This window comes from Phoca vitulina, unplaced genomic scaffold (genome assembly GCF_004348235.1).
Source record: "Phoca vitulina isolate PV1807 unplaced genomic scaffold, GSC_HSeal_1.0 scaffold1, whole genome shotgun sequence".
In the NCBI taxonomy this organism is placed as follows: domain Eukaryota; kingdom Metazoa; phylum Chordata; class Mammalia; order Carnivora; family Phocidae; genus Phoca; species Phoca vitulina.
The window spans coordinates 108761443-108775571 of record NW_022589704.1 but is presented as its reverse complement, the minus strand read 5'-3'; the positions used below and the strand labels follow the sequence as shown (position 1 = coordinate 108775571).

Below are 14129 nucleotides of genomic sequence, written 5' to 3'. Positions count from 1 at the left end.
AAAAAAAAAAAAAAAAAAAAAGAGTATTTGACAAAATCCAACATGTTGATGATAAAAAAAAATTCAATAAACTAAGAATAGAAGAAAACTTCCATAAACTGACAAAGGGAATCTGCAAAAACCCTGTAGCTAATATACTTACAGGTGAAAGACTAAAGCTTTCCCCCCTAAGACTGGGAACAAAACAAGGATGTTCATTCACACTACTTCTATTCAGCATGGTACTAGGAAGTTCTAGACAGGCAATGAGACAAGAAAAGAAAAAATAAAAAAGAGATAAAGATATCCTGATTGAAAAGGAAGAATCAAAACTATCTCTACTTACAGATGACAATATTTTCTATATAGAATTTTTTTAAAAAAAGCTTTAGAATAAACAAGTTCAACAAGGTTGCAGCATATAAGATCAATATACAAAAATCAACTGTATTTCTATTCACTATCAATGAACTATCCAAAAATTAAATTAAGGAAATAATTCCATTTATAATAGCATCAAAAAGAACAAAATATTAACAAATAAATTTAATGAGAGAAGTGTAAGACTCCTTCATTGGAAACTACAAAACATCACTGAAAGAATAACAAGACCTAAATAAATGGAAACACATCCTGGGTTCATGGGTCAGAAAATTCAATATTGCTAAGATGTCAATACTCCCCAAACTGATCTACAGATTCAATGCAATTCCTATTGAAACCCAGCGGCCTTTTTTTGCATATACTGACAAACTAATCTTAAGATTCATATGAAAATGAAGGGGACACAGACCAGCCAAACAATCTTTAAAAAAGAAAAAAGAGAAAGAAAAACCCAAAGTTGGAAAACTCACACTTGATTACAGTAGTAATCAAGACTGTGAGGTACTTACATAAGAACAAACATATAGGTGAATGGAAAACAATAGGCAGTCCAAAAATAAACCTATACATTATTGGTTAATTTATTTTTTACAAGAGTGCCATGATACTTTAATGGGAAAAGAGCATTCTTTTCAATAAATAGTACTGGGACAACTGAATATCCCAAAAGACATTCAGTTGCATGCCAAACTGTATATGAGAAAAAAATGTGGACTTCTACCTCACACCACATATAAAAACTAACTGAAAATACATCCAAGAACTAAATGTTAAAGAGAAAAAACCATAAAACACTCAAAAGAAAACAGAGGTATAAATCATCATAACCTAGAATTAAGCAATAATTTCATACAAATAGCATAAGCAACAAAAGAAAAAAAAAGTAAATTGGACTTAATCAAAATTTAAAGCATCTGTCCTTTAAAAGACTGACCACCAAGAAAATGAAAAGACAAACCATGAAATTAGAAAAATACTGACAAATCCTATATATAAGGGATTAGTACCCAGAACACATAGAGAACTCATAACAGTAACAAAACAAGTAACCCAATTAAACACAGGCAAATAATTTTAATAGACATTTCTCAAAAAAAAGATATAAATAGTCAATAAGCCCAGGAAACAATGCTCAACATTATTCATGTTTGAGTAATGCAGGTCAAAACCACAATGAGATACCACTTTATACCCACTAGGCTATAATCAAAGAGACAGACAGTATCAAGCATTGGCTAGAATGTGGAGAAAATAGAACCAGCATACATTGCTCGTAGCAATGTATAATGGTGCAGCCGCTTTGGAAAACAGCCTGTTAAAAACAGAATTACTGAACAGGCAATTCTCCTCCTAGGTATACACACAAGACAAATGAGAATATATGTCTACACAAAAACTTGTACATGATTGTTTATAGCAGCATTATTCACAGTAGCCACAAAGTAGAAACCTAAATTTATAACAAATGATGAATGGATTTTTAAAATATGGTATATCCATTCAAGGAACTATTATTTGGCCATTAAAAGAAACGAAGTACTGACACACGCTCCTACTGGGTAACCTTGAAAACATTACACTAAGTGAAAGAAATCAGACACATAAGACCACATATTGTATGATTCCATTTATATTAAATGTCTCAAATAGGCAAATCCATAGAGAAAGAAAACAGATTTGTAGTTGCCAGGGTCTAGGGTAGAAACAAATGCAGAGTGAATGCTACAGGGCGTTGGATTTAGGGGTGATGATAATGTTCTAACATCAGTCAGAGGTTATACTTGTATAAACTCTGTGTATACATTAAATACATTGAATTGTCCACTTTTAAAAGACTGAATTTTATGGCATGTGAATTATGTCTCAACAATAACTATTTTATACATATATATAAATATGATTATATACATATATAATATTTGAGTCTTTCCAAAGTCAAAATTCCTTACAAGTAGAACAAATGTCTCTTAAATAAACATTTAATCTTGACAACAATAAACTTAGCTATTTCAAATACAATGCACAAAGTCTTGTGAATATTTTCATTATAGCACAACTTCCTGGGAATCCACAAACCAATTACAAGTGATGTATAAAAAAGAGTAATACTTAAAGAATCTTATTGCTTACTACAGAGCCTACAAAAATATAAGCAAACCATTCTCTTTCAAAATCACCCTTGAAATACCACTCACCAAGTACACTGCTCTTTGGAAGAAGGTTGTGGTCTCCAGGATTTTATGCATTGTGATGGTTTCCAACTCATCGGGATCTAACTGTTCCTTTTCAAAGGGCATTCCATTGAACAGAACAATAGGCAGTGGACCAACCCCAGTCTGCTCATAGTAGCCTCTCGCTTCCTGAAACACAAGGGACCACAAACATTTTTTGTCCTTCATGAGACAAATGGAACAAAGCATAGTTTTCATACATACATGTGCTAATGAGAAAAGTAAAATCAACAGAAATAGGGTCACCAAGAAATAACAAAAGAAATGCCTTTAAAGAAATATCAGAAGAAACATAGTTAATATCCTACTGGGTAATTTGAAACTGATTACTGAGTTTTTGTAAAACCACAAAACCTTGCACATTAGGAAGTGATTTGGGGGTGAGGGTAATTTTAAGCTGCCCAGGCTACCAAACTTTAATTACATATACTATAGCCAAGACATATAACAGACCTTTCAACAATGATGGAGATATTCTATCTTTGCTGTCCAATGCAGTAGCCACTAACCACATGTAACTATTGAGCACCTGAAATTAATTAATTTTCATTTTAAAAGCCACATGTGGCTAGATGCTACCATGATGGGCAGCACAATGATAGACTGCCATAAATTATGAGTGCTCCTGGGCAGATAGCCTGAGATGAAATATTTACACCCCAATCTAAACTTAAAAGGATCCCTAACATAGAAATTACACTTTAGAAAACAAAACAAGGCTAGTGGTAAAACAGTGCTTGAAAATTGCCCTATAATATACTAAGCCCAATCTTTTTCCTTCTCCAAGACAAAAGAGGTTCCTTAGCAGGGAAATATCAGGCCAATAAAAAGGTAAATATATCTAAGATGAACACTCTTCTCTGGTGGTCAGTATAGGGGTACATTCCCCCTAGATATCAACCAAAAATCCATAACTAACTTGTCAAAGTAAAACATACATTACTACCCAAGATGTAAAAAGGATTCCTTAAAACATACTTGTTAGATATCTTATAACTAATACTTTCTGAAAATAGCAGAATTATACATATTTATATATAAATAGAAAAGTACTTCAATTGGGTAACTGACAATCATCAACAGCAACAGACTACTTAGTTCCTAATCAGATCTAGCCACAATAGTAACTAATGGTACAGACTTTCTGCACAGGCAGAAAGGTCTTCTATGTTGATTTCTGCCACTTCTATATATCATAGTTTATACTTTTAAAATTTACACTTCTAAAATTCTTACCATGTTAATTCTGTTCTTTGATGTCTCAACTATTTCAAAGACATTCATTAAAAACTCAATTTTAACATACTTTGAGTTTTGAAAATTATCCCCCAACAAAACAAAACAAAACCCATATTATAACTCTTAAGTGACAATAAGAAATGACACTGGTTTTCTCTGGAAATGGCAACTGAGTGAAAATCAGGAGTGGGAGGGAGATGTTTTGACTATATATACCTTCTTTTCTTACAAACCATAAAAAATTTACCAGACCAAATAACAGAATGCAGCCTAATTACCAAAAAGGCAAACTTAAAAATTACATGAGACTTTCTATCAATAACTAAAAATGTTAACTATAAATAATTTAAAAACCTTAATAATTACAGGCGAGGTCTTATGAATGAGCTACTCACAATGATAACTGAAATTAATAAGGACTCAGAGTTAACATGCCAAACGCAAAATGTCTACATGTGTAAGTTAGGACTTTTCTTAAATATCATTATCTATCTTATTAGCTTGAAAGATATAAATATACACCTATCAGACTACATTATCTTCCGTTTAAAAATGCTACTTTAATTATACTGCCTAGTACAAATAATTACAACTTTCAAATACCATACACGGAGGATATCATAGCTTCAGATTTATACAAAAGGTACAGATATTTATTTAAAGACTTTTATTTACTTATTTGAGAATGAGAGAGAGAGAGCACGCACGCACATGAGCAAAGGGGGAGGGGCAGAGGGAGAGAGAATCCTAAAGCAGACTCCCCGCCCAGCACAGAGCCCGATGCAGAGTTTGATCCCAGGACCCTGAGATCATGACCTGAGCTGAAATCAAGTCGGCTGCTTAACCAACTAAGCCACCCAGGCACCCCAGCACAGATATTTATAAGTGTAATAACAATTGCTAAATGATATTATTCCTCCTTAAAAATTTTTCAAAAGAATCTTTTTCTTGGGCTTTTTCACGTGGAGGCACAGCTGCTACAGTTTTGAAAATCTTATTAATCATTAGATTCTTAGGACTTCTGGGAATCTCACAACATCCTTGTCATGAAAGTATGTTTACTCAAATACCTAGGAAATTAAGTGGTCTAAGATCATTTGCTTACATAGGAAGGGCCTCTAATCAGTACAGATGAGGAAAAGAGCCAAGACTGGGAAATTACTGAGGAGCTAGGTCTGTGACACATTTATGTGATTCATCAGTAAAATCAAGATTTCAATACATATAAAAATATCCTTTTTATCAATTTGTCTAATATTTCTCAAGAAAATACCTTTGACATAGCAATCACCCACAATGAAAAGGAAATGTGTACTGTTTCTTCAGTAGGATGAGAGAAAATTGAAGTGAAACGTTTTCCAGGTGAGGAGATGAGTTAAATAAAGGGGATCAAGAGTACACTTATCATGACGAGCACTGAGTAGTGTACAGAATTGTTGGATCATTATACTGTACATCTGAAACTAATATAATACTGTATGTTAATTATACTTGAATTAAAAAAATTTTTTAAACAATGTAAGATCTAATGTTAAAATGGTAAAGAGCAAGCAAGCAAGCACACTGGGCTAAAATCAGGCACTTCTCCCTTCCAAGGGAAAAAAAATAAAATTAAAAATTAAAAAAGAAAGTTACACATTTTCCAAATGTAAAATATGAGAAAACTTCATGAATTCCCTCAATTCTTTGGTATTCCCAAAGTGGTCCTTCTTTCCTTTTATTTCATCTATTCTTTTTCTACGGAGTATTGTTCTTACTGTTTGCGTCTATCTAGAAAATCACTGGGTACCATATCAGTTTTATTTTAAATAACATGTAAGGCAAGTGAGTGAACGGAAGGATACAACAGAACAATGGAACCATGTTCAGTCTACCCTGAATAGACCTCATGACCAGCCGCAACACTAAACCTGACTTAATACACTTTAAAACAAGGGGACTTAACACTAAAGCATGAGTGCCATCAGTATCGTGGCTGAAGAGAACATAACTCATTGGTGCTTCCCAATCCTGAACAACAATTTGGTATCTATCCACAGACAAAAGTGCCTTTGTGGAAGGTTTGGGATCCAGCACCATATGCCAAGGAACCCAGAAGAAGGTTCACCCACCCATGCATCATGTAACAGACATACAGATTTCAACCCCATCTGTGGACCCTGCATTGGCTCATCAACTGGCTCCAGTCCCTCCTAGCCATAGCCTGAGAACCCACTGGAGCAAAAAAAATATAAGGGCGCCTCGGTGGCTCAGTTGGTTAAGCGTCTGCCTTCGGCTCAGGTCATGATCCCAGGGTCCTGGGAACGAGTCCCATGTCGGGCTCCCGGCTCAGTGGGAAGCCTGCTTCTCCCTCTGCCTGCCACTCTCCCTGCTTGTGCTCTCTCACTCTCTTTCTCTCAAGTAAATAAAATCTTTAGAAAAATAAAATAAAATAAATTTTTAAAAAATATGAGATTGAATGCATTGGAAAAGATAAGAACAGTCTGACTTCACTCCCATCAGCCCTCCCCCAAAGCAGCACAGCTTAGGGCCAAGAGAGATCTTCTGGGCCCATGATTTCTCCTACAGGGGGGAAACTGAGAGCAAGTGAGCGGGCAGGCAAGCACTCAACTTCCCCCACTATAAGGAATACTGCCAAAGAGGCTCATTTCTCTCTTACCCCATCTAGAGTACTGAATTGTGAACTGTGTGACTGGGGGTAGAAAAAAGCTGGAAGAGGGCAGCAAGACAGTACTAAGAAAGCATTTAAAGGGGATGGATCCTACTTACTGCATCATGGACTCCAACAAGAAGCCCACCCATGAGCCACTGGGGACACTTCATCCACAGATCCCACCAAATGGCTCACGGACACACCCCACCTACACTCACCCTCACCCTGTGGCCAGTTCCCTGTATATGCTCCTGACAGTGGTGGCAAGAGTGAGCTTTAACCAGATGGCTAGTGAGCAAGCACAGAAAACCAGCCCAAACGTGTGGGCCAGAGAGACAAAATATTGGAGCGTTAGGGCCACCTTGGGGAAAACAAAAGAAGGGCAGTCAGCACCCAGCCTTGGGCACTGTAGAATCGAAAATTAGGCATGCTTAAGAATTCTGTACAAGAAAGAACAAGTATGGAGTATATGTATCCACAGATGGCCTGAGAAAGCCTCAGAATTCCTAGCAGGTCTGACAAAAGGTACTTCTCTCCCAAAGGCAGTAGGTAAAGACTGTGGGAGGTGACTGCTACCTCAAATGCAAAAAAGCAACATGAAACTGCAAGGAATATCAAGAAAACATGATAGCACCAAAGGATAGCAATAATCTTTCAGTAACCAATTCCAAAGAAATGGACATCTGTGATTTACCCAATAAAGAATTCAAAAAAGTTGTTAAAGGGAAACTCAATTACAAGAAAACACAGGAAGATAATTCAACAAAATAAAAAAAACCACACAAACAAAATTTAAAGTTTAATAAGAGAGAGAGAAATAATAAAAAAGAACCAAACAGATATTTTGGAGCCAAAGAATACAATAAATGAAAGGAAAAATGAAATAGCATTATTATCAGAATGGATCAAGCAGAAGAAAGAATCTGTAAGTTAGAAGACAGGAACTTTAGGGCGCCAGGGTGGCTCAGTTGGTTAAGCGACTGCCTTCGGCTCAGGTCATGATCCTGGAGTCCCTGGATCGAGTCCCGCATCGGGCTCCCTGCTCAGCGGGGAGTCTGCTTCTCCCTCTGACCCTCCCTCCTCTCATGTGCTCTCTCTATCTCATTCTCTCTCTCAAATAAATAAATAAAATCTTTAAAAAAAAAAAAGAAGACAGGAACTTTGAAATTATCCAGAGGAGAACAACAAGAACAAAAAGAATGAAAGAAATGTTATCTAGATGATTTGCAAATTACTAGAGTTCCAGAAGGAGACAAGAGGTTTGAGAAGGGATCTATATAGGTCACCAAACAAAATCAACTTAAAGAGATCCTCTGCAAGACACATTATAATAAAACTGTTAAAAATCAAAGACAAAGAGAAAATATTAAAAGCAGCAACAGAAAACACACTTGTAACAAATCTCAAGGGAGAAACAGACAACACCACAATGTGAGTAGAGGAATTCAATACCTCACTGTCAACAACAGATAAATAATCCAAACAGAAATTAGTAAAGAAACACTGGAATTTAATTATACTTTAAACCAAATGGACCTAAAAGACATATATAGAATATTCCACCCAACAGCAGCAGAATCCAGGGCTTCTTAAGCACATATGAAATATTCTAGAAATCAGTAACATGAGGAAAGCTGGAAAATTTACAAATATGTAGAAATTAAACAACAAACTCCTTAATCAGTGAGTCAAAGAATAAATGAAAAGTGAAATAAAGAAACATCTTGAAATAAACAAAAATGGAAATATAATGCACCAAAACTTAAAGGATGCAGAAAAAGTAGTTCTGAGAAGGAATTTTATAGTGATAAATGCCAACATTAAGAAAAAAGAAGGATCTCAAATAAAAAGCCTAACTTTACACCACCAGACACTAGGAAAAAAAAAGAACTAAACCCAAATTTAGCTGAAAGAAAGAAAGATCAGAGACCAGAAAAACAAATAGAAAAGTTAACTAAGCTGTTTTTTTAAAAGATATACAAAATTGGCAAACCTTTAGCTAGACTAAAAAAAAAGAGAAAAAAATTAAGTAAATAAAATCAGAAAACAGGAGACATTACAACTGACACCACAGAAATGCAAAGGATCATGAGACTTCTATGAACAATTTTATACCAACAAACTGGGTAACCAAGAAGTAATGCATACATTTCTAAAGACATACAACCTACGAAGACTGAACCATGAAGAAACATCTCCTTCACTTAAAAGTAAAAAAAGTTCATAAATACATTTTTATTGTTTTAAATTAAAATGTCTCAGAAATGTATTTAGATTCCTTGCCTGAACATTTATTTTCAATAAACTGACTACCTTGTTCCTGCTTGCAACAGATAAAGGTCCTTTTACTGTATTTAATGTCTCACAAAAAATAGTATTATCTTTAAATAAAATTTTTAAATATTTCCCTATATCCTTATTACCACACTTTGCCATTCTGCTTTATTACATTTCTTAATATATTTTTATCTTTAGCCTAAACAACATCAATATTGTTAAGTCATATCCTGGCAAGCATACATTATACACTTCTAATAGCTTTTATGTGGAATATACATCACACAAGTACTACCACTGCACTGTGTAAAAGAAATTTGTTTTTCAATTTAATAGTTAATATGCCAGCTAAAAATCAATGATATCGTCACAAAATTGAAATATAAACTGCATTCGCAAACACAAAAAAGTAACCTGGTTTCTAAATTGTTAAATGCTAAGTACCTAAATACTTTAACCACCACTACCCTTATTAATAACAACTCCCAAAAAAAGGGAGGTAAGGAAAGCATAGCGTTGTGGTAAAATGAGAAGCGCAAAAGAATTTCTTACCTTCCGATTCTGATCATAAGCAGAGTCAATCCCCAAAATGCTATTCACTTCAACATATGGATACTTCTTCTCTAGGACACTGACCACATGCTCAACTTTTACTTTTTCTCCAGTCCTTACTTTGTTATATATCTGAAGAAAGAAAAATCAGGCAACCAAATGCACTTTTAAATCCAAATTTCAGAATGTTTATTACAAAAGATTTCTGAATGTAGAGAGAAAACATGGCTATTTTTCTTGAAAGGTGAAATGGAACAGGTTAGCAATTCTCCCTTTTTCATATACTTCCTTAAGATACCTTCTTATATTAGAAACTACATATTCTTAAAATGACCCAATCAGCTCATACTCACATTAAGTCCCAAATGCAAAAATGTGTTAATTTTTTAAAAATCTGAACACCTTTACATAATCCTTGAAATAAGAACTCATGGCCATGATGTTTAGGGGGGCGAAAGTTATAAAATATGTATGGCAAAAACCTTGTTTTTAAAAAGCAGATATAAAACAAATAACAACACAACTGTGTCTGTATACAGTTAAACACCTAGAAGGATATAAGACAACCTTCTAATAGTGGCTGCCTTTAAGGAGCAGGATTAGGAAAGGGAAAGACAGAGAAATTTTAAATCGATACACTTTAATATTATTTTTAAAAAATTTTACAATGAACACACAATGTTTTTGCTGTTGCAAATAAAAATTTGAAAAAATGAAAACTCATATACATATACATCCTTCATATACACAGCTATGGGAGTAGGGGAACAACTTTAAAAAGCAGACTTTAAAACACATCCTCAGCAACTCCTTCTGAACTTCTTTCTCTATGGCCCTATTGCTAACCACCTTCACCATCATCTCTCACAGAGATCCCAGCAACAGCTCACCAACCACTATCCCTGCCACTGTCTACCCTCCATCAGACCCGTCTCCATACATGCATCAGAATGATGTTTTTAACTGGAGTTTAACCTCTGCAAGCTGGACACTCATTGCCTGGCCTGACAGCCTCGACGAATAGGTTCCCCTCTCAGCCATACGGACAAAGGAAATCACTACCTCTGATTTGCAGCCATTGTTCAACTGACTCCTGTTTTTCCTCCTACACTCAGCTGGGACAACTTCCCACTCCACAACAATGCCATCCCTAGTAGAGTGAGGTCTAGTGCTGCCACAGTTGGCTGTGCTTCCCACAGTGCATTAACCATCTGCATGGACATGTCCCCCACTAGAATGTAAGGTCTTTGAGGACAAGGGTGAAGTCTTACTCTTCTTTGTATCCCTTGCAGCTAGTACCAGGCCTGGCAAATGGTAAGTCTCTAATAGATGTTAGCCAAATAAATAAATGAACATTTTAACTAATAAAAAATGCTCCAGACTGAATCTCTAAACAATAAATATAACAAACATAATAAACAGCAGGCTGACATGTTTATAGGTTAAAAAATAAGTGGTGAAAATCAACTGCTTTAAAGATGGTTTTCTAATAATTACCACTAATCTGTAAGCAAAAGAACTATTACTTATAAATTTTTTATATTCAAAAATAGAAAAAAAGAAAACAAGAGAGTTCCTTGTTTGAACTGGAGAAAGTATCTTAAGTATATATAAAACTCAGGGTATTTCAGTTCCTAAGGTAAAAATATGGAGAAAATAGACAATAAGAATTTATGATTTGAATATTAATTAAATGAAAATATCATAAAGACCTAAAAGGAAAAAAAGCAAACATTTTTTTAAACAAGCAGAGAACATCACATTTACCAAAAAAAAAAAAAAAAAAAAAATTAATTAGTGATTTCAAGTCACCAAAAGGCAGAAGACTAATAAGGTACATTAGTAGGGCTCCTAAGGAATCTTATCTTAGCTGAGATCACAGCAATTTATTAATAACATCAGTAAATCAGTAAAAGCAACTCCTTAAATATAAAACACAAAGGTTGAGAGAATAATTTATCAAGCTTTTTCTCTTTACAGAAATATAAAATCCTCTTAACTCATACTGTTTCTTAGAGTAAGTTAAATTAAGAAAATTATTCGCCATTTTGATTGAAAACATACATGTATCAGAGTTTGGAAGGCATGATAATCATCCACTTCTTGGGCAACATAATTATACGCTCTCAGAATAGCCACTCCAGCATCTTGCATCCCATCAACATCTTCAGAGTCATTCACCACAAAGATTAAACCAATTCTGGGGAGAGGGGGAAGGGCAAAAAGAAGAAAAAGAAACTTATCTCAAAAAATGCAACTGGTTAAAAAGAATGGCATCCCTGTATCCCACTCACATATTGTAACTTCCTCTACTGAAAAGCACAGTTCACATCCTACTCTAATACACTGGGCAAAGGCTTTCATCACTTACAGAATAGAAAAGCAGGTTCCCAAAGGTGGCTTAGACTTTTCAACTGTTAAACCATACTGCTTCCACATGGTGAAAGGCCTTTACTGACATGAAGGATTCTGTTATAGTTTTAGTTGGAGATTTTGTTGTTTTTAAGCAAAAATTAGGGGAAGTGAACATTTTCAAAATGTGAAAATATATAAAAAGGGGGGTGGATTTTGAGATTAACATAGGCAAGATGAAAATCATAGGTAAATGGAAAACATAAAAATGTTTACTATTAACTGTTGGCAAAAAGCTACAACCAAGGTTAATGTTCATTACATTTTAAAATTTAAATTAAATTATAAGAATGAACCACAAAAAGATACCATTACACATCTATAAACTGGCAAAAAAAAAAAGCAAAAAACTTGCACTGGCCAATACAGAAGTCACCAGCCTACATATTGGAGCAAAACCAATTCAACTGAGAATGGACAGTGTTTTTAACAAATGGTGATGGAACTGGATATCCACAATGCAAAAAAACAAATCTAGGCAGAGAACTTATACCTCTCACAAAATATTAACTCAAAATGGATCATAAACATGAATATAAAACACAGAACTATAAAATTCCTAGAAAAGAACACAGAAAATTTAGGTGATCTTGGGTTGGTCAACGACTTATTAGATCTAACAAGCAAAAACATGATCCATGACCCAAAAAAAAAAAAGGGATGAGCTAAACTTCACTGAAATTGGGACTTCTGCTCTGTGAAAGACACCATTAAGAGAATGAAAACAAGCCACAGACTGGTAGAAAACCTGTGAGAAACTAAGAAACACATATCTGATAAAGGACAGATATCCAAAATATACAAAGAACTCTTAAAACTCAACAACAACAAAAAGTTTAATATGGGCAAAAGATCTGAATTAGTACCTCAGCAACTAAGGCACAGAGTTGGCAAATAGCAAAAAAAAAAAAAAAAGGATGTTCAACATCATGTATTTAGGGAATTTCAAATTAAAACCACAATGGAGGGTGCTTGGGTGGCTCAGTCGTTAAGCGTCTGCCTTCGGCTCAAGTCATGATCCCTGGGTCCTGGGATCCGCCCCGCATTGGGCTCGCCCCGCATTGGGCTCTCTGCTCAGCGGGAAGCCTATTTCTCCCTCTCCTACTTCCCCTATTTGTGTTCCAGCTCTCGCTATCTCTCCCCCTGTCAAATAAATAAATAAAATCTTAAAAAAAAAAAAAACTACAATGGGATCCCACTACACAATTATTAGAATAGCTAAAATCCAAAACACTGACAACACCAAATTCTGGAGAGAACCTGGAGCAACAGGAACTCTTACTCATTGCTGGTAAGAATGCAAAATAGTAGAACCACTTTGGAAGACAGTGTGGCAATTTCTTATAAAACACTTTTTACCATAAGATAAAGCAATTGTGCCCCTTGGTATTCTTCAAATGAGCTGAAGACTTATGTCCATACAAAAATCTACACACGGATATTTACAGCAACTTTATTTATAATTACACAAATTTGGAAGCAACCAAGATGTTTACCAAGAGGTGACTGGATTAAAAAAAAAAACACCACCACCACCAGAGTACACCTATATAATGTAACATTATTTGGTGATAAAATGAAATGGTCTATCAAGCCATAAAAAGACAAAGACAGGGGCGCCTGGGTGGCTCAGTTGTTAAGCGTCTGCCTTCAGCTCATGTCATGATCTCAGGGTCCTGGGATCGAGCCCCGCATCGGGCTCCCAGCTCCACAGGAAGCCTTCTTCTCCCTCTCCCACTCCCCCTGCTTGAGTTCCCTCTCTCGTTGTCTCTCTCTCTGTCAAATAAATAAATAAAATCTTAAAAAAAAAAAAAAAGATATGGACAAACCTTAAAAGCATACTGCTAAATGAAAAAAAAAGCCAATCTAATAATGATATATATATCATGAGTCTGGAAAGGGCAAAACAATGGAGGCAGTAAAGAGACCAGTGGTTGCCGGCAGTTGAGAGGGAAGGACAAACAGGTGGGGCACGGAGGATGTGGAGGACAGTGAACCTATTCTGTAGGATTGTGTGATGGTGGAAACATGTCATTACACATTTGTCAAAACCCACAGACTATACAATGCAAACAATGAACCCAAATGTAAACTATGAACTTTAGTTAATAATAATGTATCAATACAGGCTAATTAACAGTGCTCTAAAAAATACAAAGTCTATTAATTAAAAAGAGAAAGAGGTAAAGCCTAAAAATAGAAGAAAATACAAAAAGATACATATCAAACATCATGCTCTCCTGTGGTATGTAGAGAGTGTGTGTATATGTAGATGGTGGTGGCAAGACAGTTTGTTTATAGATAAAAATTGTGTATGTTTTTTAAAATCCCACTTAAAACAGAAATCATATGAGTAGGTTCTAGGCAGAAATGACTTAAATGTTATTCTCATGAAAACAAAA

The 14129-nt window shown here is 35.1% G+C and overlaps 1 protein-coding gene across 1 annotated transcript in view; it reads right to left on the bottom strand.

The window, feature by feature from the left end:
* The window catches only part of UGGT1 (UDP-glucose glycoprotein glucosyltransferase 1), a 115217-nt gene that overhangs the window by 60846 nt on the left and 40242 nt on the right, over positions 1–14129 (bottom strand). The window contains exons 16-18 of the mRNA XM_032412794.1: positions 11380–11515; positions 9316–9447; positions 2559–2723 (exon numbers count right to left, since the gene is read on the bottom strand). Of these exons, the coding sequence (XP_032268685.1) occupies positions 2559–2723; positions 9316–9447; positions 11380–11515 (433 nt within the window). The remainder of the gene's footprint in view (positions 1–2558; positions 2724–9315; positions 9448–11379; positions 11516–14129) is intronic.